At 51.5% G+C, this 23,388-nt stretch overlaps 9 protein-coding genes across 9 annotated transcripts; 4 read left to right on the plus strand and 5 right to left on the minus strand.

Annotated features, from left to right (window-relative positions):
- The first annotated feature begins 74 nt into the window (after window positions 1-74).
- LAESUDRAFT_679939 (uncharacterized protein) lies at window positions 75-3,364 on the plus strand. Its single transcript, XM_040905715.1, has 10 exons — window positions 75-456; window positions 508-595; window positions 646-890; window positions 941-1,082; window positions 1,134-1,313; window positions 1,371-1,454; window positions 1,529-1,692; window positions 1,750-2,094; window positions 2,148-2,671; window positions 2,726-3,364. The coding sequence occupies exons 1-10, from the start codon at window positions 137-139 to the stop codon at window positions 3,223-3,225; spliced, it is 2,592 nt and encodes an 863-aa protein (XP_040764087.1). The 5' UTR covers window positions 75-136; the 3' UTR covers window positions 3,226-3,364.
- Window positions 3,365-3,410: 46 nt separating this feature from the next.
- LAESUDRAFT_714408 (uncharacterized protein) lies at window positions 3,411-4,672 on the minus strand (the record flags this gene model as incomplete). The annotated part of the gene is made up of 4 exons (XM_040907066.1): window positions 3,411-3,628; window positions 3,685-3,912; window positions 3,942-4,103; window positions 4,159-4,672. The coding sequence occupies 4 exons, from the start codon at window positions 4,670-4,672 to the stop codon at window positions 3,411-3,413; spliced, it is 1,122 nt and encodes a 373-aa protein (XP_040764088.1).
- Window positions 4,673-5,087: 415 nt separating this feature from the next.
- On the minus strand, window positions 5,088-6,993 carry LAESUDRAFT_653900 (general substrate transporter; the record flags this gene model as incomplete). Its single annotated transcript, XM_040904455.1, has 6 exons — window positions 5,088-5,423; window positions 5,479-5,726; window positions 5,785-5,908; window positions 5,967-5,993; window positions 6,048-6,379; window positions 6,432-6,993. 6 exons carry the CDS (start codon window positions 6,991-6,993, stop codon window positions 5,088-5,090), a joined length of 1,629 nt encoding a protein of 542 aa, XP_040764089.1.
- A 677-nt stretch (window positions 6,994-7,670) lies between these two features.
- On the plus strand, window positions 7,671-8,415 carry LAESUDRAFT_700799 (uncharacterized protein). Its single transcript, XM_040906428.1, has 2 exons — window positions 7,671-7,942; window positions 7,996-8,415. The coding sequence occupies exons 1-2, from the start codon at window positions 7,693-7,695 to the stop codon at window positions 8,319-8,321; spliced, it is 576 nt and encodes a 191-aa protein (XP_040764090.1). The 5' UTR covers window positions 7,671-7,692; the 3' UTR covers window positions 8,322-8,415.
- Window positions 8,156-9,391, plus strand: LAESUDRAFT_192104 (uncharacterized protein). Its single transcript, XM_040901513.1, has 5 exons — window positions 8,156-8,529; window positions 8,598-8,612; window positions 8,664-8,739; window positions 8,805-8,980; window positions 9,037-9,391. Exons 1-5 carry the CDS (start codon window positions 8,303-8,305, stop codon window positions 9,281-9,283), a joined length of 741 nt encoding a protein of 246 aa, XP_040764091.1. The 5' UTR covers window positions 8,156-8,302; the 3' UTR covers window positions 9,284-9,391.
- A 292-nt stretch (window positions 9,392-9,683) lies between these two features.
- Window positions 9,684-12,104, minus strand: LAESUDRAFT_812934 (uncharacterized protein; the record flags this gene model as incomplete). The annotated part of the gene is made up of 2 exons (XM_040914444.1): window positions 11,338-12,104; window positions 9,684-11,265 (listed from the first exon to the last, which is right to left on the minus strand). The coding sequence occupies exons 1-2, from the start codon at window positions 11,967-11,969 to the stop codon at window positions 9,684-9,686; spliced, it is 2,214 nt and encodes a 737-aa protein (XP_040764092.1). The 5' UTR covers window positions 11,970-12,104.
- A 160-nt stretch (window positions 12,105-12,264) lies between these two features.
- LAESUDRAFT_679950 (Translin) lies at window positions 12,265-13,477 on the minus strand (the record flags this gene model as incomplete). The annotated part of the gene is made up of 5 exons (XM_040905716.1): window positions 12,265-12,536; window positions 12,597-12,680; window positions 12,734-12,881; window positions 12,938-13,264; window positions 13,370-13,477. The coding sequence occupies 5 exons, from the start codon at window positions 13,475-13,477 to the stop codon at window positions 12,373-12,375; spliced, it is 831 nt and encodes a 276-aa protein (XP_040764093.1). The 3' UTR covers window positions 12,265-12,372.
- Window positions 13,478-13,645: 168 nt separating this feature from the next.
- LAESUDRAFT_737068 (uncharacterized protein) lies at window positions 13,646-14,495 on the plus strand (the record flags this gene model as incomplete). The annotated part of the gene is given in 6 exon segments (XM_040910754.1): window positions 13,646-13,800; window positions 13,820-13,846; window positions 13,906-13,923; window positions 14,062-14,253; window positions 14,278-14,322; window positions 14,381-14,495. 6 exon segments carry the CDS (start codon window positions 13,646-13,648, stop codon window positions 14,493-14,495), a joined length of 552 nt encoding a protein of 183 aa, XP_040764094.1.
- Window positions 14,496-14,735: 240 nt separating this feature from the next.
- LAESUDRAFT_653878 (uncharacterized protein) lies at window positions 14,736-23,336 on the minus strand (the record flags this gene model as incomplete). The annotated part of the gene is made up of 46 exons (XM_040904451.1): window positions 14,736-14,969; window positions 15,025-15,216; window positions 15,274-15,328; window positions 15,378-15,433; window positions 15,490-15,548; window positions 15,595-15,634; window positions 15,691-15,818; window positions 15,876-15,900; window positions 15,953-16,040; window positions 16,096-16,289; window positions 16,345-16,392; window positions 16,441-16,665; window positions 16,716-16,837; window positions 16,894-17,013; window positions 17,064-17,308; window positions 17,358-17,560; window positions 17,674-17,835; window positions 17,886-18,070; window positions 18,120-18,159; window positions 18,219-18,277; window positions 18,329-18,346; window positions 18,412-18,526; window positions 18,582-18,619; window positions 18,728-18,840; window positions 18,895-18,996; window positions 19,052-19,101; window positions 19,153-19,342; window positions 19,392-19,496; window positions 19,549-19,588; window positions 19,637-19,742; window positions 19,792-19,850; window positions 19,900-20,074; window positions 20,127-20,139; window positions 20,196-20,226; window positions 20,279-20,584; window positions 20,641-20,962; window positions 21,094-21,225; window positions 21,276-21,476; window positions 21,531-21,571; window positions 21,625-21,667; window positions 21,755-22,047; window positions 22,104-22,205; window positions 22,262-22,613; window positions 22,668-22,785; window positions 22,854-23,096; window positions 23,155-23,336. The coding sequence occupies 46 exons, from the start codon at window positions 23,334-23,336 to the stop codon at window positions 14,736-14,738; spliced, it is 5,970 nt and encodes a 1,989-aa protein (XP_040764095.1).
- Between the last annotated feature and the right edge of the window lie 52 nt (window positions 23,337-23,388).

Here is a 23,388-nt window from a genome sequence, read left to right on the forward strand (position 1 = left end):
TTTGTGGGGTGGACGCGTCGGCTTGGGCGCTTGGTCATCTCGATCGCACCTCGGTCGCTTACTTTTTCCCGCCACTGAGCTTGACGCCATACGACACTTTTGACCCACGACAGTCACCAACTTACAATCCTCCTCGATGAACTCGGTCAAGGATATCTTCAATCGGCCTCCTGCCATCTCGGAGGACACGCTTCAGTACACTCTTTATCCGCAAGATGACATCTCAGATCGTGCTTCTGCGACTACTCTCGCGACTCTGATGCACGAACATGTCGACTCCTTACTACCCGGCTTTCTTTGGCACCGGGATGCGTTCGAGCTCAAGGTAGTGCAGAACCCGGATTGCGAGGGATGGGTGCTCGAGGGCAGGATGAGAGTGGGGGACTGCGTCGACGACGAGTGGTGTGCGGTCTGGCTGCTGAGAGAGATCAGCGCAAAGTGGGACGTCACGATTAGGTATGTATGCCGGTTGATGGAGGTAATAATTACCTGACCAATGTTCCGCAGTGTTCTCGACTCTGACGGCGAATTCATACTCATTGAAGCAGCCGAGGCGCTTCCATCATGGGTCACTCCATCCAATGCTGAGAATAGGGTGTGTCCCCATCTTGTCAGCATCTATGCGTGTTTGCTGACACCCTTTAGGTCTGGATTTACCGCTCCCGCCTTCATCTCATTCCTCTCTCATACGTCTCTGCACCATCTAGCAAACCTCGCCGGCGGCGTTACCCCGGTGCAAAGGATAGCGACGAGGAAGGCGATATGACGCAAATCGACGATGATGAAGACTACATAACGGTCCAGGATGCTATCAAGCTTGTCCGCGACCCCCTTGTGGACACATTCGCGCCTGCTGAGGTAGAGCAGACTGTGTGGACGCGGCTCTCAGGGTACGTAAGACCATGCGTATATCGCGGCGTGTCTGATCAAGATATTTTAGGTATCCGACTGCAGCTAGGCAACATGTGCATGTCGCGAAGGCCTACTTGCCAGTTGACATTGCCAAGGCTCTTGCGGTCGATCCATCTCTTGTGCAGAAACCCACCGAAACATTCTATACGCGCGATGCTATTCAGCTCCGGGTAGGTTCTTGTTATATTGTCGCTATTCGCCCCGGCTGAGTATTTTTGCAGGCCGCTCATAAGATGACGCGCTTCCCTCCCGAGCCATCCATTCTGACGACTGTCAAGATGACCAGAACAGCTTATGCCCAATTAGCTGGGCAGAAATTCTACCCTCCGAAGGTATTCGGTCGGTGGCAAGAGAAAGAAGACACAACGGAGTGGCGATGGCGAGACGTCGGAATGAAGATTGTACGTCGTTGATACATTTCCTCCTGGTTTTCCTTCTTACAGGACCCGCAATGGCAGGCGTGTGGATTTGAGATGCTCTACCAGGAGAGCAAAGATCGCACAGATACCGTCAACGTCTCAGCTGAAGCAATGCAATCATCGGTACGCGTGCTTTCACCATCTACCTGTGGTCATCGCCCATATTCACCATTTCATATTGCACTGTTTTAATGTAGGCACAGGCAAGGAAGGAGGCTCTTCACCGCAGCACGGAATACGTAAAATACATACAGAACCTCGTGTCATCTGGCTATTTCAAAGGCGAGCTAGAAGGATCCAAGCTATGGAATGAGCTCGAAGACAAGGCAACCGCTGTATTCCTCGAAGTTCGCAGAGAAGAGCACGTGCCTATTTGCCTAAGCTCCAATGTATGCGATATTAACATTTCATGGTACAGCGATGCTGGTAGACCCTCGTTCGCCGCTGCCGTTAATGCTACCGTTTCCAAGGCAGCAGGCGCGCCCATCCCTCCTGCACAGCGAGAAGAAGATTCGGACGAGTGGCTCAACGTGAACGCAGAAGACTTCGAGTCAATGCTGGAGAAGAACTTCGGTGGCAATGTAGACGTGGAGGACCAGGGACCCTTACCCGATGCGATGGACATAGATAAGCAGACGCCGACGCGAGAGTCGGAAGAAGACCGTGTCGCGAGGGAACAGGCATCAAAATTGAAGAATCTCGCAAAGAAAGTCGAGGAGTTCATCGAGGGGGAAGGTGACATTGAGGGCGCAAGATTCGCTGAGTAAGTATTTCTGCCCCGCCCTTGGACTGCGCTCACTGAATGGTCATATCTAGCGAGGAGTTTTCAGACGAGGACTTCAGCGAGGATGAGCATATGTCCGAGGACGGATCTGAAGCTCCGACACCTCCGCTGACCGAGCAGACTGAAGCACAGCGAGTAGCTCGACAAGCTGCCATGGATAAACTCGTACCAGGCATCTTGCCATCTGAGTATGGCAAGATGCCGCCTTCTTTCCACAGTAACTCCCAGCGCGTCGCCCCAATCACCATCGAGACCGAGACACGCGAAGTCCCTACCAAAGGATCAGACGCCTCCGCCGGACTTCGCAAGCGGCCAATCCGACCTCCCATTCTCCCCCGTGACAAGTATGAAGGTGTCGATTCCGATGACGAGACTGACGGGGAAAGCGGAGGTGAAGGCGACGAGGAAGACGAAGAGGACAAGCCGCAAGTGGTAGGCGACGTCGAAATAGACATGAACGAGGAGGAAGATGAGTTTTTGGAGTTCGCACGCCAAGCGCTAGGAATATCCGACGAGCAATGGGGCGACATTGTCAAAGAACGCACAGATCGTGGCGGCAAGTGATCCATATTACTTTTCTGGCCATGGGGACTCATATTCTTTATAACAGCGTATGTTCCATTACATGTCGTTGCCGAGAACACACTGTTGAAGAAGACGGCGACATCGACCCATTACAGTGCTCCAGAGCTTGCTTTTAACACGCCTTCTCGCAAATCTGCCGCAGGACCGCGTCCAGATGTCAATCCAAATTTGGACTCCTTTGAAGCTGTTATGCGGGCCATGGATGCTGAGTTGGCACAGTCGCGGAAAAGAAAGCATCCTCCGCCATCGCAGACAGACAAGGGCAAAGGAAAGGCGAAAGAATCACTCGGTGAACGTCATGATATCTTAGATATCGAAGCAGCAATGGATGCTGAACTTGAAGCGGCTTTGGAGAAGGAGCATGATGGCGATGGTGATGAGGTTGATGCCGAGGAAGCGGTCGATTACAACTTAATCAAAAACTTCCTGCAGAGCTACAAGAGCCAGGCTGGCCTTTCCGGCCCTGTGGGTAACCTTGCAGGACGGTTACAGTCAGGTTGGATGCTACCGAGAGACGAGTCGTAACTCGCGCTTCATGTACTGTACCAAGATTGTATGCATCGAGGCTCGAAAATACGATCAACTTTTGCTTCGCTTCTCATTGCTGCTCCGCTTTAGAGAAAGTAGGGTATAGATTGTGTCTTACGGTACAATAGATAAAAATAACAATACCGTCAGCCATTCGCATGCAACCATTGTCTACAATGGGCTTAGGCATCACCACCCTGGGCGTCGCCGCTCTGGCTCACGCCGCCTGCGCCGCCCGTCTGAGGGGCCTCGTTCTCGACGAATCCGCCAGCGTTGACAACGCTGCCGCCGACAGCGCTGCCCGCCGCGCCGCTGTATGCATTGCCGCCAGGACCGTAGCCATTGCCATCGCCGCCGTCCGCTTCTCCAGAGAACGTCTCGCCAGCGTTTCCGCCCGTGTCTATAAGCAACACGTCGTCAGCCACGGCCCATGAGAAAATCATGAAAGTCACTTACTAGGCGCACCGTTGAAAACCCCGCCGTCGTCGTTAGAGGCGTTGATGACGTCGCCTCCATCAACGTTGCTGCTCGCTCCACTGTACGCGTTGCCGCCAGCGGTCCACTGGTCCTGAGCACGCTTGCGGGGGGGGAGAACGGGGTTCGACGCATCACCGCCCTGCGCGTCACCGCTTTCGTTGAAACCGCCGGTTCCGCCAGTGTCTGGCGATAAGGGGCGTGAGGAACCTTCAGCATGTCGTTAGAATGTTACTTACTAGGTTCCTCGTTCTCGATAAATTCGTCGCTCTTGTTGATGACGCGTCCTCCCTCAGACGGGCCCACGGCGCCAGAGTACGCGTTACCTCCAGCACCCTTTCCGTCACCGTCGCCACCAAAAGAGAAGCCACTGAAGCCGTCACCACCGTCACCGCCCGTGTCTGAAACATGACATGAATACGAACATTGTATATTACGATGAGATAAGAGACTTACTGTCACCATCATTGACAATACCGTCTCCACCCCCTGCACCCCCGCCCTTACTGTAGTTTACGACCTCCCCACCAGAAGTGTCGGTAGTTGCGCCAGAGTACGAGTTGCCACCAGCAGTGTACTGGTCCTGAGCACGCTTTCTGTGAGAGGTGTATGAATCGATGGTCGACGGCGAAGGGTTGTGCAGTTGCTGCTCGGCAGCACGGTGTGCCTCGGGCGTCGGCTGCTTGTCGTTCTTCTTCCCTCCTTGGGACTGGCCGATTACCGGCAGGGACTCAATGTTGGGAGCACTGACGGGGGCCGGAAGATCGGGGACTCCTCTGGGGACAGCATTGAGGTTGTGACCTTTGGGGAGAGATGGGCTGCCGGCGAGATTGTCGAGGGGTTGAGGGAGGGCGCGCGCTGAGTTTCTAATCGACGAGTTGGGATTGGGCGATGTCGGCGCACCAGCGACGAGGGTGGGGCTAACCGCAGCAGCGGCCAATAAAGTGAACGCAATGACCGGGCTACGCATCTTGATGTGGTTGGCGAGTGGTGTAGGTTGTACTTGAAGTTGACGCGGTTAGGAGGAGAAGGTGAGGGAAGAAGGGAAAGCTGGATGGGCAGTAGCGTCGAGATGGGAGGCCTTATATATAGCGAGGTGTTATGATTCAGATTCCGCCGCGTCTTCTGAAGACGGCTGGCTGCAACTTGGGTGGAGAACGACTTGCGATCGACAGCTTCTTTAGAACACCTGCCCGATTTGGGAGATGACTTACCATATGTGGACACGCACGCAGACATACACGACTTTGAATGCAAGTAGGATCCTCTCGTTCCGTGCAATCGTCTATATTCGTGTGGTCACATATGTACAACTCAGACGGGATCCAGAGGGCGATCAATCTCGAGCTCCGTCCTAGGAAGGGCGATGAAATTATTCTCCCCGGCTAGTAGTTACAGAACCGAACCTCAGGCAGCCGTATCAATTCCACTTCTTCGAAACCCTCGACTGGGTTATGCCCGACAGCGATGACGATTGGAGAGTCATTCCTTCTGTTTCTCTCGCTGTGGGAACGGGCCCTGTGTTTCTGAAGTGCAGCTCTCCAAGGTGCCTCCTCGAACACTTTGTCGACTTCCTCGAGAGAAGCGCCTTTCGTCTCCGGTTGGAATGCGAGACAGATAACAGTAGTGAGCAACGAACAACTACCGAAAAGCAAGTATGGACCGGAGGATGTCTTAGCCAGGAACGCGGGAGTGGTAAACGCGATAATCCAGTTAACGACCTATTGTGTAGAGTCAGCAATGCCACCGTGAGCATGACAGAGGTCATGTACAAACCCAGTTGGCGCATTGCCCCAGACTGGTAGCGGCCGCTCTCGTCCTCATCGGTTGGATCTCGCTGGCGATTATGCGGACCACAATAGCCCAAGTGGCGACGTAGCCGACTACGAAGACATAGATCAGCACAATGATAGCCCAGCGCCCTGCTGCGTGGTCTGACGCATGCGAGGCATAGATTGAGCCAATAATAAGCATAGCCGTTCCAATGACAGCACCCCCACGTATCATGGATGCCCGCCGTCCCCCTGAAGCGCACAAAATCAATTCTGAATTCTCCGTGAAACATACAACGCGTCCACTCACATTTATCTGCAAAGAACTGAACGCCGAAGGTGAACACAACCATGATCATTCCTGAGACGCCAGATGCTATGAAAGAGGCAGTGGATGCGGATAAGCCGGCCTGAGAAAAGAGGACCGGCGCATACTTGAAAGATGTGAGCAGCGAAATCGTGACTTTAGGACTCTAATGCACCACTACTCACATATAGCACGCCATCAATACCAGAAGCCTGAGACGCTCCTTCAGATGGCGCAAAGCTTATATTGAGAAGCGTATAACTTACCTGTTGCATGGCCATCAGAAAAACGCCCAATGCAGTCCTCGTTCTGACGCCATTCATCCACAATAGCTTGGTCTCTTCCCACCAATTACCCTCTGTATCGTTGCCGCGGACGTTCAGCTCGATCTTCTCGACGTCAGCGGTATTTACGCCCAGCTTCAGCCACGCAGCTTCGGCATCGGCATCTCTGCCAACCATCCTCAACCAGCGAGGCGAGTACGGTAGGAAGGGCGCGCCCGCAGCAAGCATGACTGATACCACAGCCTGCATTCCAAACGGGAAACGCCAGGAAAAAGAGCTCGGTGAGCAAGCACTGCCGTAGCAGACAAAGTAACCTAAGAAACATAGTCACAATCCATCGACCCATGAGGAATTCATCATGCATACCAGACGCGATGCCAATGGTGCACAGCATCTGCACCATCGATCCAATTCTGCCTCTAGCAGACGCTGGCGCGATCTCAACAGCATAGACAGTCACTGTCGACAGGAATAAACCTTCGCCTATGCCAGCAACGCATCTTCCCACGAAGAGTTGGGCTAACGTATGAGCGGAGCAAGAGATTGTACTGCCTGCCGCGAACACGATCGCGCTAAGAGAGATCGTTCTTATTCTCGAGATCCTATCTGACAATGGACCAGAAAAAAGCGACGCCAACGAGGCAGTGATGAGGATAGTCGACACAATGAGACCTTGCAACGTGGACGACAATTTGCCATCAGTGGATATCTGAGCGACGAACTGGGGCATAGTCGTGATGGAGCCTATACTGCCGGTGTCGAAACCGAATATGAAGCCACCAACAGCAGTGAAGAGCGCGCACCAGACATAGTTGGGTACATGGTCGACAGCGAGAGGTAAGCGATAGCTACGTAGCTGCTGTATCACGCTCAGTGGAGGATTGGGGAGACAAGGTCTGAGTCCACGTGAGGAAGCATCCGCATCCATTCTGACGAGAACACCTGCTCGACAGTTGCAGTGCACGAATAGTGTGACACAAGTACTTGCACTTGAACGTAGGTGGAGATCTAGTAGTAGTAGTTCCCTGAATCGACGAATCCGAGCGTCTGCCTCAGACCGGTGATTACGCAGAGGCTCGGGAGTTTCCCCCGGGCGCGAGTGCATCACCGATTACAGCGCGACTGTGAAGCCCCAGGTCGCCGCTGACGAGCTTAGGCGATGCAACGAGGAGAGAGCACATCTTGTTCACAACCCATCGATCTAGCTTGAGAAGGGGGGGTTCCAAGTGAACGGCACGATGCGCACTGCGTTCGAGAAAGCCGTCGCGTCCAGCCACGTGATTGACACGTCACGTCAAAGTTGAAGCGAGCGCCAGTTGCCGTTGTTGGGAATTCGCGTGTCTGTCCGAGCCGCTTCTAATTGCATGCTGTGCAATTGTTGCGACTTTCACGTACACTCGCAATATCGACCATCACCTAACCCTTTCTACCAACTCTATTACTGTTTGAGTCGTATTACCTCTTGCAGCCAATGCCCATCATAACGGATGAAGATGAATTTGACGTTCTCCCGGACATTTTCGAAGGAATTGACTGGGACACTATACCTGCTCTTGCAGGTAATAGCGAAGAAGATGGAAACAATGATACTCATGTGTCCCGTGAAGAGCCTGGCAGTCCCGCCGTGATGGACGAAATTCATGCTGTCAGCGACGGCGCCGATGCCAATCGTCCAGCCCCTGCTACGGTGGAAGCAGATGCCGCCGATCACCGCACGACCTCCGAACAAGAATTTGAGCTCATTCCAGCTGCAGAGCCTATCATCTCACGTTCATCCAGTCAGTACTCGTTTGACGATGTTGATGGCTCGTTCCTCGAAGAGGTTGAGGCTATAGAGGCGAGCTTCGTAGAGCCTCTCCACGGTCCGGGGACTTCAAGTATGTGATTGTCAGTTCACTGCCCTATGTCTTGACGTTGTTTCATTTTCTAGGGCAAAATGCGCAACAGCATGGATCTACTGAAGACGGTCGTTCTACACATGCGACCGACACAGGTCTGTTTCCAACAACGTGTGATACCCCTACCCTCAGCTCATATGCCATGGTTCTAGTAGCATCTCGTGTGCTTAATATACCATCCAATTTGTCAGGTACCGCATCTTTCGAGCGTCGCGTTACTGTGTGTCATAGGATGTCCTACAGCAACCACCTCCATGAGAGCTCCAATGCGCGCTGCCTCGACCACATCAGGACGTCAGCTATATCCATCTTTACGACTCGGTGCCCAGCGCTGATCATATGCGCTTATCAGAGTTAGGCATCGCTGAAGACGGAGCAGAATGCCCACCAAAGGGCGGAGCCTTCAGCTCACCACGTAAGAGATGCCGCGCCGAATTCTCCGAAACCGAGCCTTGCTCTTTACGCAAGAAAGCCAGGAAGACTAGAGAGGAGAAGGATCTGATCGATCCGTACGCTGGAGTACGACAAGCCCTGGCAGAGCTCGGGGACGAGTTCACCTGCCCCATGTATGTTTTGGGGTGTTCTTACGCTTCATGCTCTGTTACTGACGGCCTGTCTGTCCTTCTCCTCCTAGATGTTGTGACTTGATGTCAGTATATGCGCCTTCTGATGCATGCATACTGACGCATCCGCGTGGTAGGGCCGCTGCACACTTATGCAATCCCTGCGGCCATACGATATGCGGAGAATGCGGCTGGAATTGGACCATGCAGGCAGTGAGCTCCATCCGCACTCAAGAACCTCCCTATAGAGCTGCTCAGACCAAGAGCTGTGTTCGCAGAAATCGTCACCAACTTGTGCGATCTGTCGAGCAGCACTAGCGCCCCATTCAGCGATGATACCGAACTTCGCCCTGGACAACGCCATCGAGAAGCATGTCGCTGCGATCGCAGCAAGCGGTTGCACTGACTGGCAGCCGAGCGGGTCCAAATACATCGACTGGACCACGCGCAAGGAGTGCGTTCTGATCGTTATTCCTCCGTTGCACGCCGCATGCTGACCGACGATCGCAGGAAATGGAGAACAGGTGCATCAAAGCGCGCAGCAGCGAGTCGTCGAGCAACGAGGACACAGCACGCCGTGCACGCGCCGGCGGCGCAGAGCTTTACTCGTGCTCGCCACGGCGGAGTTGCGCCAGCGGCGCCGGCATTCCCGTACGCAGTGATTGACCTAAGTGTGATGGACTATGAAGGATACGAGGGTTACGAGGACAGTTCCCATGACGAGGTATTTGGCGATGTCGCCTACTTTTGGGAGTGAGAATTGCACTATGCAGTCGTGCATGGAAGGCATGGTAGTATGATCGAGAAGGCGGAAGTCGTCACACCTGCTTCTATCAGTGCTATTGCGTGAGCTCTGGCGTGAGATGTGTTCATGCAGGGTGCACATAACGCGAAATAGTAGTACTCTCGCCCTCCTGTATGCAGGTTGATCTGCTATATGGAGAGATCACGTAAAACAATACTGCAGAAGTAATGTCACATATCATAGGGCGCGGATGGTACATTCTTCACGGAGCCTTTGGGACCAAGACACTACAACTGCAGAGGGGATTGAGTCAAAAAGACGTCTCAAAGGACGTGACAGCTCATCATGACATAGCACGCAGAAGAATACATCCACTTTTTTGAAATCATATCCGACTCGCCCCAAAGAAAAACTAGGCGTTGAAAATTATGTGCAGTTTTCCACTCTCAAGGCCAGATGGCATGGCAAGACGAACGAGGGAATAGCCCTCGTCTTTAGTGGCAACGATCTCCGGATCTGTTATGGGATTGCCGTTCAGTGTGAACCTGATTGTTGTAGGCGACACAACGAAGCCAGAGGGGACCTGCACAAGGAGAGCGAACTTGCCCGAACGTGCATGTATGTCAGCCGACAGTGCTTGCGGCAGGCGTTTGAGCTGCTCCGCCATGGGCACGGTCTGCTCGGCTACAAACTTCGCCTGCTCAACTTCGGGCTTCGTCTGCTCGGCACCAGGCTGCTTAAACTCGGATTCGAGAACGACTTGCCGCTTGAAACCAGAGATGAGCGAAGGTTGCTGACTCGACATCTCCATGGACGCGTCTGCGGCCGTTGAGGTATCGTCTGTAGAAGTATCGCCACGAACATCGGCACCGTCGACGGACACTCCAGAGCCTTTGGAGCCTGGTTCAGCAGCAGGTTCACCATTGTCGTCTGCCCGGTCACGTTCCGGCTCGTCAGATTTGGGCTGCATATGAATATGGGCCCCATTCCCGAAATTCGACGTCCGAGTTCCGACTGCGCCCAACCAAACGAATGCTAATCTCTGGAAAACAGAACGCCACAGCCACGCGAACATCAACAGGCAACTGCGCATATAGATTTCCAGTGAATGAGGGCTCCGGACCAGGGCCAGTGCATCTGAGTCCCTCGAGCTTGTCTGGGGGGCGGTTGGCGGGCTGGGCGTAGGAGACTCATCATGAGTAGAAGATGACGGAGAGATGGGAGTGGGCAATGACGTAGGTGCAGATGAATCGACCGTAGTTTCTGAAGCATCAGAAGGTGAGGAAATCGGGAGGGCTGGCGGTCGCTGGAGTGGGCGAGGTGCCATAGGGGGGGACGGTGGAGGGGTCGGCAGCAAACGCTGCCCGTCATTAAGTTCAGTCGCCTCGTTGACCATGGCGTTTTCGTATGAATCGAGAAGGCAGATCTTCCAAGAAGAACTCGCAGTCCCATCCGTCATCACAATGTATGTAGGAGAAATGTTTGCAGTACCACCGTAGGGGCTGGAATGGAGAACAACTGTCTCGTTCTGCGAGAGCGCGCAGAAGCTATGCGACGAAGGCAAGGACATTATCAACGATTCTGTAGTGACACCGGGCATGTGAGACAGCAAGTCTTCCGTCTTCATTTCTATTGGATGGTGCCCAAATAGAGGCTGGGAAGGAATGACTAGAAGAGAGGAAGGGAAAAAGCGTGTCGACATAAAGACGGCGCATGGAGATTGTACGCCCTGCTGGGAGATCGTGTAGCATGTGAGATGGCATTCTTCGAGACTGGAAGGAGACACAGCGTCGACGGGAGCGACCGACGCATGACCGTCATCGAATTTTGAAGTGTACCTTATCTCGCCCTGAGCGGATACGCGGACGGAAGCACCACCTGTAGCATATAGAGCGATCGTTCGAGGAATGACCAACGTATGAGAGCGCATCGAAGGGACGAGGACAATCAGGTGGGACAGCGGCGTCTCGACTGAAGTTGAGAAGATGGGCAAACTGAACAATATAGCGCCGTTTCCAAAGTCAGTCAGAGCAGATTGAACGTGAGTAAGGGGTTATGGGACGAACCTGTCATCCCTAATAGCCCAGCTGGACCATTCCAGGCTCTGATTCAAGGTGCCCACCACTTCCTCCTCGCCGTTTCTACCGGTCAACTCGGCCTTTCCGGCGGGATCATTCACCCATTCCTCGGACAAATTGACACCCAGAGTAGCCATCGTCGACTTGTGCTCCACAACGAGAGCACCGTTCCTGCCATATTCTCCCAGCCACTGCACATCTCCAGATGGGTATACCATCCGGTATGTGAAGGAGAAGTGGTGGCCAGAGGAATAACCTTGCAGTTGGACGGGCACCTTGGCATACATGGAATTCTCCTGCTTCTTGCCAACTGAGGCATCTTGTTCCACATCTGGGAACAATGTAAACGTTTTTTGCCCATTATCATCAACATCCGACTTGAAGTCTTGCAGTGTTTTGAAAACGATCGCATTCCACTCTTCTGCCGCACATCCCTGCACTGGCAGGTCCGTCCATATCTCGACTCGGACACCATCCTTTTGCGCCTGCTCATACGACGTTTGCGATTCGAATGACGCTCTGAAGAGTAGTTCCTCGGTGGGTGCGAGCTGGTCATCAGGACAAAGGGCAGTGATAAGGGATGTCGCCTCGCCAAGGGGCGGATTGAACGAGATATGCATAGTGTACTGAGCTTTGAAGCAGAGGGAGGTACGGGAAACCGAACAAGGGGGAGGAGAGTGGCCAAAGGCACTTTATAGTCTATTCGACGAAGCGGAGCCTGAAACGGTTGACGGAAGCAGAGGAGGGTGGAGGGTGAAGTGGCGATGTCACGTATCTGGCATTGTGTGATGGCTGGGCCACGGTCCTGTCGTATTTGCATTTTGCACGGCTGCGACCTCGGCGCCAATTTGGACTCTGATAACATCGTCCACGGCTGAAAGTCGCGGCCACCCTCTCTGCAAGGCACATGTCTATGGCTACGATGGGTTCTCATGCGTTGTCGCTTCCGGTGCATATCCAAGTACATCACACACATGCATGCAAGAACGTATCAGATAGTAGTGCAATATTCACCCGCTGGGCCTAATCATAATCACCATCAAAGGCATCGTCTCTCCGCTTCCCCCTCCGGTCTTCGCCGCCGATCTCCCCATTCGCTGCACTGGAAACTGTCCGCTCCACTATGTCGTCCAGAAGTTCTGGGGGGAGGTCATACTCCGAGCTACGCACGGCAATGGCATAGGCGACTGAAAGAACGTTGTGCGAAGTCAGCTCAACATGGCAAAGCACCAGTAAAACAAGTATACCATCTTCGATCTTCTCCAACGACTGAGCTGTGACACTCTGCTTTTTGCGCAACTCTCTAAAGTATGGTGTAAAGCCCTCAAAATCTCACATGACATCAGCGATATCCAACGCGTCACCATGGAAGACTTCGTCCTACCTGCTTTGCAGCTTCTAACAAAACTGCAGACCTCGCTTGCCTTGGCGCGCCCACCACGGCGGGCGATAGCAGAGATCGCATAGCGCATCAACTCTCCTGTCAGATCGGACAATCCTAACAGATAGTCACCCAGTGGCAAAGGGAAATACTGAGAATGCATTAGCGGACGTTCGCGCCAAAAGAACATATGTCCAATCCACGTACAGGTGTACCCTTCTCATCAGATAACGACTTTTGTACATCTTCGTACGAACTCAAGGTGCGATGTTGCAGATAGTAGGAGAAACTGAAGGCCTCGATGTATTCCTGCAAGCCCGGCGATACATTCTTCTGGTGTCTCCAAAATCGATCGCCCGTAAGTTCCCCTCGCATTCCCGCGAAGAGCTGCTGGATACCTCGCAACTTGCCCTTTGCACGGGAGACAGCGCGCAATGAGAGAGCGCGATCGTCGGATTCGGAGGAGTCTTCCGTCATGGAACGGTGCAAGAGAAATATGACCTTCTTCGAGAGGTTGGTCGCGTCGCGGCTAGACTACCATGTAAAATTGCCCAGGCCGGTAGTTGGACGCAAGAGCATCCGCCGCGACAAGTCCATCGAGGTGAACGTGCGAAGCAGGCTAGCTGTAAGATGGCGGACCTTGATGAGACGCTCCCTCCTGTCATGAAAGTCATCGAGCTCTTCTCTGAAGTGCTCAAAAATCTGGATTATGGGAGCCCTTGAGTCGAGCGTATCTGCCAGAGGCATCGACATGGTGGATCGAGACGAACAAGTTATTGGTGCCTTACTAGGTCTCGGCGTTTGCTGATGTTAACGCCGAACCCCTCCCCACCGTACATAGACAGCTAGGCCTGATCAAGCGCGTGCATGTCCACTTGCAACTTATGCTTAACCTACTTGTTTTGTTATCCTGTCATGGCGTTCCCTTCAAAGTCTGACTGTTCAATATGCAACATTGTCTCCCCGTCACCTGCAAGAATGCCTGTGGAAGATCTAGACACTCCTGCGTCGTCGGCGAAACAGCCAGAAATTGTATGGAAAGATGATTATTTCGCTGTATGCCGTGAAATGTCGGTCCCCTGTCTCGAGCAATGGTCATATTGTAGTCATCGTCAAGTAATTTGAAAACAATTGGTCCGGGTCGAAGGCATCATCTCTGTCTCCACGTCGCCTAGTCGGCATGTCCCATCAATGTGAGGTTTGATATGCCTGCTTGGTGCACCACATTTACGAACCATCTGACCCGATCATGGCCACCGCCTTGTTGCAGTCCTCAAACGATCTTCTATTCTGGTCGCCATCCGCGAACTAGCCGAACGCCTCCTTTCCAGCATACATGCGCCAATCAGCCATGCTTCCTCCTCAACACCGCTCGACACACGGCTTATCGGCTCAATACCTGCCATCAACACGCGTTTTGCAAACGGTGTTGGTTTCATCGTACGGCCGTTCCGTGACGTAAAGATACCCATGACCGATAACCTTCATGTGCATGCGTATGTACTCCCTGCTGACGGTATAGGGTGATTTCGCGGCTTCACATACAGTTCATTAGCTCGGCACAGCGCCGGCGATTTAATCGCTAAGATTTGGTGCGCTTAACTTTGTTCACCACATCCGAAGAACAGTGCTCCATTGTCTGATTGATAGGGAGGAATCTTCCTACAATTGTATTCATTCGGGTGTCGATGCATGCCCCATAGATTCCGTACCGCAAGCTGGTGTCCGAACAGGCGCCGCCGGTGGTGTTGAAACTACGGAATGATTACGAGCCGTGTGGTTGATCTTGAGCAAGGCCGCCCGAAGGTGATGTGAGAATCGCGACATTGATTGCCACAAAATACATGAAGCAGAGAGGTTAAGCAAGCTTGATAATGTAATACAGCCTAATCCATGTAGAGAACTACAGGTAATCCGTTGTCAGCGCCTTTGTAGGTTATCGCGACGATTGTAGGATACACACATATCAGAGATACTTGACTACAACTTGACGGACGAAGTACAACTACAGCAGAGGCTTCATACAGCAGATTGATTCACGCATCTGAGTAGCGTCACTGTTTAGTGTTGCTACGTCTATCCGTTTCATCAAGCACTCACAGTACGAGGAGCCGGTGAGCAACGTAGACAGAGCAGTAAGTTGACTATCGGTGAAGCGCTTGCAATCCTCGTGCCATGTGTCTTGATGAGTCTTCTTGAAGTTGCTCGCACACTTCCTGACTGTTGTAGAAATTGGGATCTGTTCAGACGTCAAGTCAATGATCTCTTCTGACTGAAAGGAAATTGAAACCCACGGGATCGTATGTGTGCTCTGCCAGCACGTTAGTGAGCAAATCGGGCAGCCACCTCTCAACTGTGTAAGGATAGCTATCCACCAAGGCGCAGATACCGAGAATGGCTGCGTGTCGTTGGCGCAGTGCAGACGTGTATGTGGGAGAGCGCCTGCCCGGTAACTTGCTATTCTTGAGAAGTCGCACAAAGCGATCCTATAAACGCGACATTGACGTCAATATGCAGCGGACGTTACAAACGTGCTAGCTAACCCTTAGGTGGAGCACGCTCCGACGGGGTGACAAGCGTAGAATCCCCGATAATGTTCTGAAGGTTTATCAATTGAGGCATTGTCACCGGAAATGGATACGCCTACGTTGCAGCCATTTCACGAACTTCAACAACCTCGTCGTCCAAACATCTACAAACCACCTGAGGACCCACCGTCTGATCAGTCATCATGCGAATGGAGAGATGTAAAAGCTCACCTCTATCATCTCGACGATTTTGACATCACTAATGAGAGGAAATTGACGGAAGTAGAATACTACGATAAATCAGTAAATGCAGGTAGGGAGAATGAATCAAACAACCTTGAACAAGAGGAAGGACCTTGAGACGGACTCTCCAAGACTTTTTTTTTTGATTGAGCGTCACTCTACCCATTACAAAAAATCGCGTGAGCTTACCGGCGATGTTTGTATCGCTACAAAGATAGCATCCAACATCGGATATATCAGAGGCCGCGGAGGAACTACACCACACATCCGCACTAGCAGTAAATGCGCACGGTGCGCTAGGTCGTCATTGTCGTTCACTGGATAAATGTTAGTATGGGCCACTCAATATTGAGATCGAGGGTACAGAAGCATACCTTCCGCGAAGCGGAAAAGCTCAGGCTGTCCCAATCGTTGAGCGACAGAGCATCCATGACAATAAACGTTAACGCACCATTAGAGGAAGAATGTAATCGAACGCAGCAATGGCATTGACATCGTGTACCATCTGGAATAGCCATTTACAAACAAGCACACCAACCCTGGAAGAAAAAGGTCAGGGTTGCAATGCGATACATCTCGAGAACAGTGGCCGACCTGTCATACGTCGACTGGAATGCACGAGAACCAGGCAACCGCTGTCCACGCCACGCTTTGAACTTCTCGACGAGGTCCAATATTCGACCCTCGTGGAACGTTCCGCGGACTCCCATGATGTCGAAATCCAAGGGAAGGATACGGCATTCACGAACAAAGACATCAGCAGTCGGTGTAGATGGTCTTGGTGCCCACTACAGCACGGTCATTTCAGAGCATGAGCGTGCAAGAAATACTATGATCTCATACCATCACTTTTCCGCTGTAGGTCATAATCTCACTGATGTATGCCAGGACCTGGACGATTTTCAGTACAAGGAGACAAGGAAAAGAGATGGAATCTACGTCATCGTGTTCGGTTCTGCTCAACTCTGACCAGCACCTCTCCACAGCATCGTCAACCCACGGCGTGAACTTCCAGCCAAGCTCCTCATAGAAAGCTCGGAAGATGCTGAGGACATGAACAACTTCCGATGTCGACTCATTGTTGAAATCCACGTCCTCGAACTCTGCCACGATATAGTCCACGAGCGGCTGTAGTCGTCGAGGGTCTCTGTTGAAGAACACGTACTGCAGGTGTTGTCAGACTGAGAAAGACAGAGCCCGTCCGTGTAATATACCTCAACGAACGAAGTCCAAACTGGGAGGGTATCGTTACTCTTGTGCGCGAAGATCGACTGCATTTGTGGCTTAAACCACTCCCACAACTTAGCTTGGCTGTTAGTCGGCCAATGCTTCGATCCTGATGAAGTAGAATGTGAAAAGACGTGAGTCAAAATGGAAGTCAACTTAACTAACCAGCAAATATTCCGGCGAGGAATTCGGCAGCGGCACGCTGCTTATTCTTATCCTCATTCGCAATGAGTTCTTCTAACGTGGGTCTTAAAGCCTCGAATGGCTCATATTCGAGCAATTGAACTTCAAGATCCGATTAGCATCGAGCGCCACAGCACTGCAGCGTAACTCACAGATCGACTTCACACATGATGCATTATCTTGGGAGACGACATCCGTGTGGTTCTCCGCAGCATAGTGAATGGCGAGCTTCTTCCAGTAAGAGGGATCTGTTACTATCGTACATATTGCCTCGAATGCCTCTTCGCAATCGGCATTCCAGGGCTTGAACGTTGAGAGGACAGCATCAGGGGCGAGGAAGCAATCTGCTGTAGCTTTCCACACCAGCCATCCGCTGGAAAGCTTGTCTCGTATCAACCTGAAGATCTTGAGCAGCCTAAAAGCAAGAACAAACGTGCAAGGCTTACGGCTCCCTTCTAGCTCGCTCTATGTTAATCGGACGCCTTAATTCCGCTAGCCATTCAGCAGTGAATTCATGAGTAGGCTTTGCGATGGAAACAGTTCGTCGAAGTGGGTTGTGGTTCTGCTCAAGCGCGAGGTCGATCGGACCATTGGACAAGGTGCGCAGCTTGATATACCTAGAGATTTTCATGATCGCACGTTGTGCATACTAATTGCAATGTCAGTGATACAAACGTCAGCCGCAGAGGCGCTGACGCTCACATAACGCTGGAAATGCGGGTAAGCAGCGAGTAGTAACACAAGCATGGTCCGTGGACGTACAATGCTCGAATGAGAATCCAATGTTTTCTCCACGAGGTACCGGGCGTGTGGCGCTTGAACGGCGATATCCCGTCTGACTAGAGTCCTTAGGCACCTGATGGCAACGATAGCATAGCGCCAGTGAGTGCGCGGAGATTCTGCGATCTCAAGCAGTGCATTGGTCTGCATCACGGAATGAATATCGCTCCTGGCGTATTCATTTGACTACTGACCGTGTCTGCGATAGCATCATTCGCCAATGACAGCCTTGAAATACGTTGGTCCCTACACCGTTCCACCATCGCGCTGTCGTCATGGCTTGCCGCAAGAACTGCCTTCATGTCCGCTATTGCTTGTCGCAATCCTGTGTTCTCGATATCGTATACGACAAAACAAGGCTCGTTAAAGCCGTTCAAGCCTGATCGCCTATGAGAAAGTCATTGTACTTATTGATAGGCAGTACTTACATGTGTCCGATAAAGACGCGACATAGTCCTGTATTGAAGGCTGTCAAACGTTTCCAGATCAGATCATGATAGATAATCGTCACGGCGATTATCTCTAACCCTTTCATTATGCTGACAAGCGAACAATCTTTTCACCAGTTCGGTAGTCAATATAGGTTCTATGGAGCAAGTATCAATATACAGGTCTAATGAACGCTGGAAATCCTTACCTCCGATTGCATATTTGGCTATTGACCAAATCACGAGAAGGAATCAATTTGAGTCAAATCCTAGACAAAGAATCGCGACGTACCAAAGGCAGAACAGTTGAGGGTCCAGAGCGCACCCTTCATGCGGTCGTCTTCTGTTCCAGGCTCCAACGCTTTATAGAGCTTTGGCAGGCACCGCCTTCGAATGCCGTCGAAGCTCTGTGGACAATACGATGTGAGATTTTCGATCTGAGCAAAACCAAGGACAATTTACACTGCAGAGGTCTTCCAGAAGGGCCTGGCTTGTTCTATCTCGGATATATCGACGTAAGAAAATGGCTGTTACACTTGTCCCAATGAGACTCACTCTCTGACTGCGAGACGTCAGCAGGAAAGGTAGATCAACGTGGTGGTACATACCGGTCACATAGTGCCACATGGCCCATTCAGTGATGTCGTCAATAAGTTTGTCTTCAAGGGGTCCTCTCCTTCGCTCGATTGAATTCCAGCGCAACCGTGCTGAATGGTAGAACCTGCAGCCACATTATGAAGGAACAAGTACGAAGTTGCTCTGACAATGAACGCACCTCGCTCTGCGAACGTAGAGAGCGCGTGGCCAAACCTTTTGTTTCGCATAATGGCGTGCAACATTCTGCTCCGAGCTGTAACGATCGCTTTGCAAAAAGTAGCTGCACGCAAATGTGAGCAGTCATGGTAATGGTGAGAAGAGGATGCATGACATACTTGTCCCTGTTGTCGCCATAATCGAGCATGTAAGTTCGTATCGAGCGAATCTACCTCAGCATCAACCCCATTCAGTTATTTGATGCAGAAATGATACGCACCAGCATATGCACCGCGTCAACAGTGTTCTCTTCACCCTGTTGACGCAGTGATTCCGAAGCTGAATGTAAGAATTCCCCGAATCGCTGTTTCAAAGAAGTTATGTACTGATGACGAGGGTCAGACAGATCTTGTAGAGCGAAGCCGGCATTCAGAGGTTCAATGCTGGCAATCATTTCGGGCAATTCGTGGCTGATAAAAACGTTAGAGGAGATCGTAAAGACAGCAGACGATAACGTACATTATGTCAGTCGTCTCGATGCCTCTCCGCATATCTGCAGGAGGAATAAACTCCTTCGCAAACGTAGGGATACCTGAGAATGCGTTACGGACGAAGCTGAGATGTCTGTAAGACAACAGTCAATCGTCAGCCACTTAGACCGTGCTGCAGCACTCACCGGCAAAAATCGTTACGCCAGACGGCGTCACGCACAACTCCTAAACAAAAGTCAGGGATGTCACGAAGGAACAGCTTGCTGGTCTTACCAGGTTCCAACAACCCTTCAAGTGTGGTCAAGGTCGGCTCGACCACCTTCCGGAATATCTCAAGTGCGAAATCAGTCTCTTCGTCGTTCGGAACATGCCACGAGAGCTAGTGACACATCAAATATTGTTATCAAGAACAACGGTGAGCTGCATACCTTCACGTCCTCCGGCTTGTACAGTTTACCCCAGTATTGATGATGGTTCCGACGGAACTCTGTGTAGAAACATGTAAGCAGGCACAATTTAGCATGAAAAATGCTTACCTTCGCTAGCCCATTCATCAGGATTGACTAGCTTGTTTTCGAGAGGGTACGTATGCGTCAAGGTGAGCAAGGTGCTGGACAAGAGCTTGCCAGTGTTTGAGAATCCGCGCTTCGAGAGCGTCTTCTCGTGCAGCAACTTGAAAAGGGCAATCAGGTCTTGGCGGTACGGTAGAGCCTGTATATTGGATGATCAGACCACGGACACCTAATGCAATGGTACTACACACCGCTCTACCGTCACTGTTTTACGGCAGAATTATCAGCCGACGCCAGGCAGGCAAGTGCTCTCAGCTTACTTATACATCGATCCTCGAAGTATGGCCAGATCTGGTGAAATGATAAGCACATTTATCCGTGATACCGACATGGAGAGACACACTCCAGTGGAGAGTAGCATCGGACGGAAGAGGAGTCGATGAGGGTGATGTAGTCCGCAAAGAGCTGGCACCGTGTTCCAGTTCAATACGGATGTTGCGGTCGCAGAATGGTACAAATTTTGCGAGGGTCTTCGCTGGATCTGCATTCGCGATACATTCCACAAGTTGATGGATGGCCCGCACGGCGTTGGAGCGCACATTTTCACTTGCGTAGTCAAACACCATGTTCAGAACCATGTCGTATAGTGGCTGAGACAGATGGACGCAGATCTGGCTAAAAGCGCCGCAGACAGCGTCTACCAGCTGGACTGCACAAAGTCAGATGGGATAGTCAAGAGGAACAACTTGACTCAATTTACAGTACCTTCGGTTGCTCCGCCCGCCGTGCCGTCGGCGCCTTCCTCAGGAAGGTTCTCAAAAAGGAGGATTACTCGACGCAAGAATGCAGCCACCCAGTCTGCGAACGTGGTGGACATATTCTTTAGGATAGCATCTTCTTCATCCTTGGTCAATTGCACGTCTTCACTGGATTCAATTCCTTGCGGGAAAGCTGTGACGTCCAAAGATGGTGCGTCTGCAGTAGCGCGTCCCATGTCAACATCAATAGGTTTGTTGCTCTCTTCGCTTGTCATTTCCCCGAATTTGATATACTGGGCTATCTCAACTATGAAGGCGGTCGTACAAAACTACAATCTAACGTGAGCTCATGCGTTGAAAAATAGCATATAGGTAAGATAACTTGCCGTCTTCGGAGGATCGTTCTGATGGAGGTCAAGAGTCAGGTACCACCGATCAAAGAAGTCAGGTTGAAGCATACCAAGTCAATGCCAGGAAGCAGAAGTTCGAGTATAGGCAACAAATGTTTAGCGCCCGCATAATAAACGTGACGGCACACAAGTGCAGGTGCGACAGCTCCTAGTGCTTTGATCACAGCAATCGTGCGTTGCGTCTGAAATCGCATGAGCAATTTCACAGAAAACTAAGGGACAGCACCATTACCTCAACCAACGTTTCAAGTGCAGGTACTGCCCGTTCCAATACAGGATGGAGTATAAGGTCAGGCTCCATAATACTCATTGATTTGAGACAGCTTTGAATATTGCTGACAGTCGAATTGTCCGGTGAGAACATAGCCAGCAGCGCAACCGTCCTGAGACTCTTCACAAGCTCGCGCTTCATATCCCGTGTCAATCGCCGGTGCTGAAGATGCCGTGAGATCAGCTTGGTCATATTACTGATATCGTCCGAACTGACCAGTGGCGTTTTGCAATCAGGCTGCTGTTCCTCATACCAACCTATATGATGACGGGTAAGCCGATATCTGGAAGAAGTGATCATAAATACTCACGTTTGTTGAACTCATACACAATGTGTTTGATGAACGCGCTGAGCTGAAGGAACAAAATATGGTAGTTAATATACTGTATTATGATTTCGGACAACGGCAAATGTGCTATATAGGGTATCAAGGTACTTACATCGGATGTCCAGGTCCCAGAATTCGTAGGATGGAAAAAGCCCTCAGTAGAGGCGATTAACTTCACCAGAGAATCTAGAGCTCTGCACCCGGCGAGATACGTTTTAGCCTTCGAATATACGCCTTTCGCAAGAGATGCAGAGAGATAGTCGCTTAGCCCACCACCGTTGTGCTGAGGGAGAGGTGTTGATGACCTTGACGTCAACGGCGTAAATGCGGGCGTCGGAGTGGTAGATCCAGGGCTCGACATCCCGTCCTGTGCCATTGAGTATACGATGATGCGCGCGAGCGATGCTAGACCGGTAGATCCGTCAAAATTGCCGTCCTTGCACTTCGTTCGACGAACTCACATATTCTACCCGACGGCTTAGGTAATCTGTTAAGCTCGAAGCTGGCCTGGTTGTCCGCATTAGGACCCGTTGTCAGAGAACCAGCGTCGGCGAGCGGAATTTCTGCCAGCACCATGAGCATCGATCATCCTGAGCGGACCAGCTCTGCATCAACCCACCCATGGATGCCAGACATTTGGTCACAATGAAATTCCAGTCATGTTCGGTGAATATACCGACATCTGAATACAAGCCCGACCACTTCCATTTGTTCTCAAGATCCCTCTTGTCCCACTTCGGCCTCCCCTCACCCTCCGACCTCGCATCGTCAGGGATCTCCTCAATTCTGAGAGGATCACTGACCGTCGGGTCCACGTGCATCTCTGCAAGGTTCGCAAAAAACTGCAGCATATGATCGTCAAACATGTACGAGTTGACCGATTCCCAAAGGCGGAACATCATGGGGAGGTAGGATTGAGGATGTGACATGGGAAGAAACGTCAACATGTAATACTGAGAAGCGAGGATAGTCTGCAACAAATATGTCAGCATCCAAAGTGATGGAGAGTTCCGAAGACGCCGTACGCTAAGGCTAGTTCCCTTCATCATGGGCAAGAACGTCGACAGCATTTCGTCTATGGCTACAGGGTGGAAAAACCTCTGTATGTTCTCAGCAATGTACCCCATGTACCAAGATGTTTGGCTGCATCATTGGTAGGTAGAGTTACATCAGGTTATGTGAATGCGAGGGAGAAGAGGGGCGCTCGTCACCTAATCTCGAATTGTCTCCTCGTCATGAACAAATCCTTGCTCAGAATATTGAAAATGGGCTTCCAGGGAAACCTCATATCCCAAATGGACAGCTTATTCTTCGACCTGGTCAGCAAATAGAGGGCATCGCATCCCGCAGCGACAACGTGATTGGGCATGCCCGGCGTTGTGCAGACATTGAAATAAAGCTTCGCGGTGGCAATTCTCTTCTCTTTGGGAATAGGGTATTTCAGCATGAACCAGCTGGACAGCGTCACATATGTCACTCCTCACGTAGAGTGGTCGGATGCGGGCGACGTACTAAGTCAACATGCTGTCCCACTGCAGGAAACCAGGATCATAATCCTTGGCATCCACGCATTGGGTCAAGCGTAATAGAATAAGGTCAAGCAATTCTTGCATCTTCAAGTAGGGCTCAATGGAGTACGGCAGGTCCTTTGCATAATTACGAAGCTTCTTCATGTAGTGATCCGTGGCGTTCATGATGTCGTGTGGGATGCGCGGGGTAGAGCCCGGCCCGGGATCGTCGACGGAC

The sequence above is a fragment of the Laetiporus sulphureus genome (assembly GCF_001632365.1).
Source record: "Laetiporus sulphureus 93-53 unplaced genomic scaffold LAESUscaffold_21, whole genome shotgun sequence".
Taxonomy (NCBI): domain Eukaryota; kingdom Fungi; phylum Basidiomycota; class Agaricomycetes; order Polyporales; family Laetiporaceae; genus Laetiporus; species Laetiporus sulphureus.

Bases quoted from the DNA above. Each gene is read 5' to 3' on its own strand.
- LAESUDRAFT_679939 (XM_040905715.1), top strand. From the start codon at position 137: ATGAACTCGGTCAAGGATATCTTCAATCGGCCTCCTGCCATCTCGGAG. The intron at 1,314-1,370 runs GTACGTCGTTGA...CCGCAATGGCAG, and splicing joins GAGACGTCGGAATGAAGATT to GCGTGTGGATTTGAGATGCT. The intron at 2,672-2,725 runs GCAAGTGATCCA...TCTTTATAACAG, and splicing joins AGAACGCACAGATCGTGGCG to CGTATGTTCCATTACATGTC.
- LAESUDRAFT_700799 (XM_040906428.1), top strand. From the start codon at position 7,693: ATGGACGAAATTCATGCTGTCAGCGACGGCGCCGATGCCAATCGTCCA. The intron at 7,943-7,995 runs GTATGTGATTGT...TTCATTTTCTAG, and splicing joins CCACGGTCCGGGGACTTCAA to GGCAAAATGCGCAACAGCAT.
- LAESUDRAFT_192104 (XM_040901513.1), top strand. From the start codon at position 8,303: ATGCGCTTATCAGAGTTAGGCATCGCTGAAGACGGAGCAGAATGCCCA. The intron at 8,740-8,804 runs GTGAGCTCCATC...CTGTGTTCGCAG, and splicing joins GGAATTGGACCATGCAGGCA to AAATCGTCACCAACTTGTGC. The intron at 8,981-9,036 runs GTGCGTTCTGAT...CGACGATCGCAG, and splicing joins GACTGGACCACGCGCAAGGA to GAAATGGAGAACAGGTGCAT.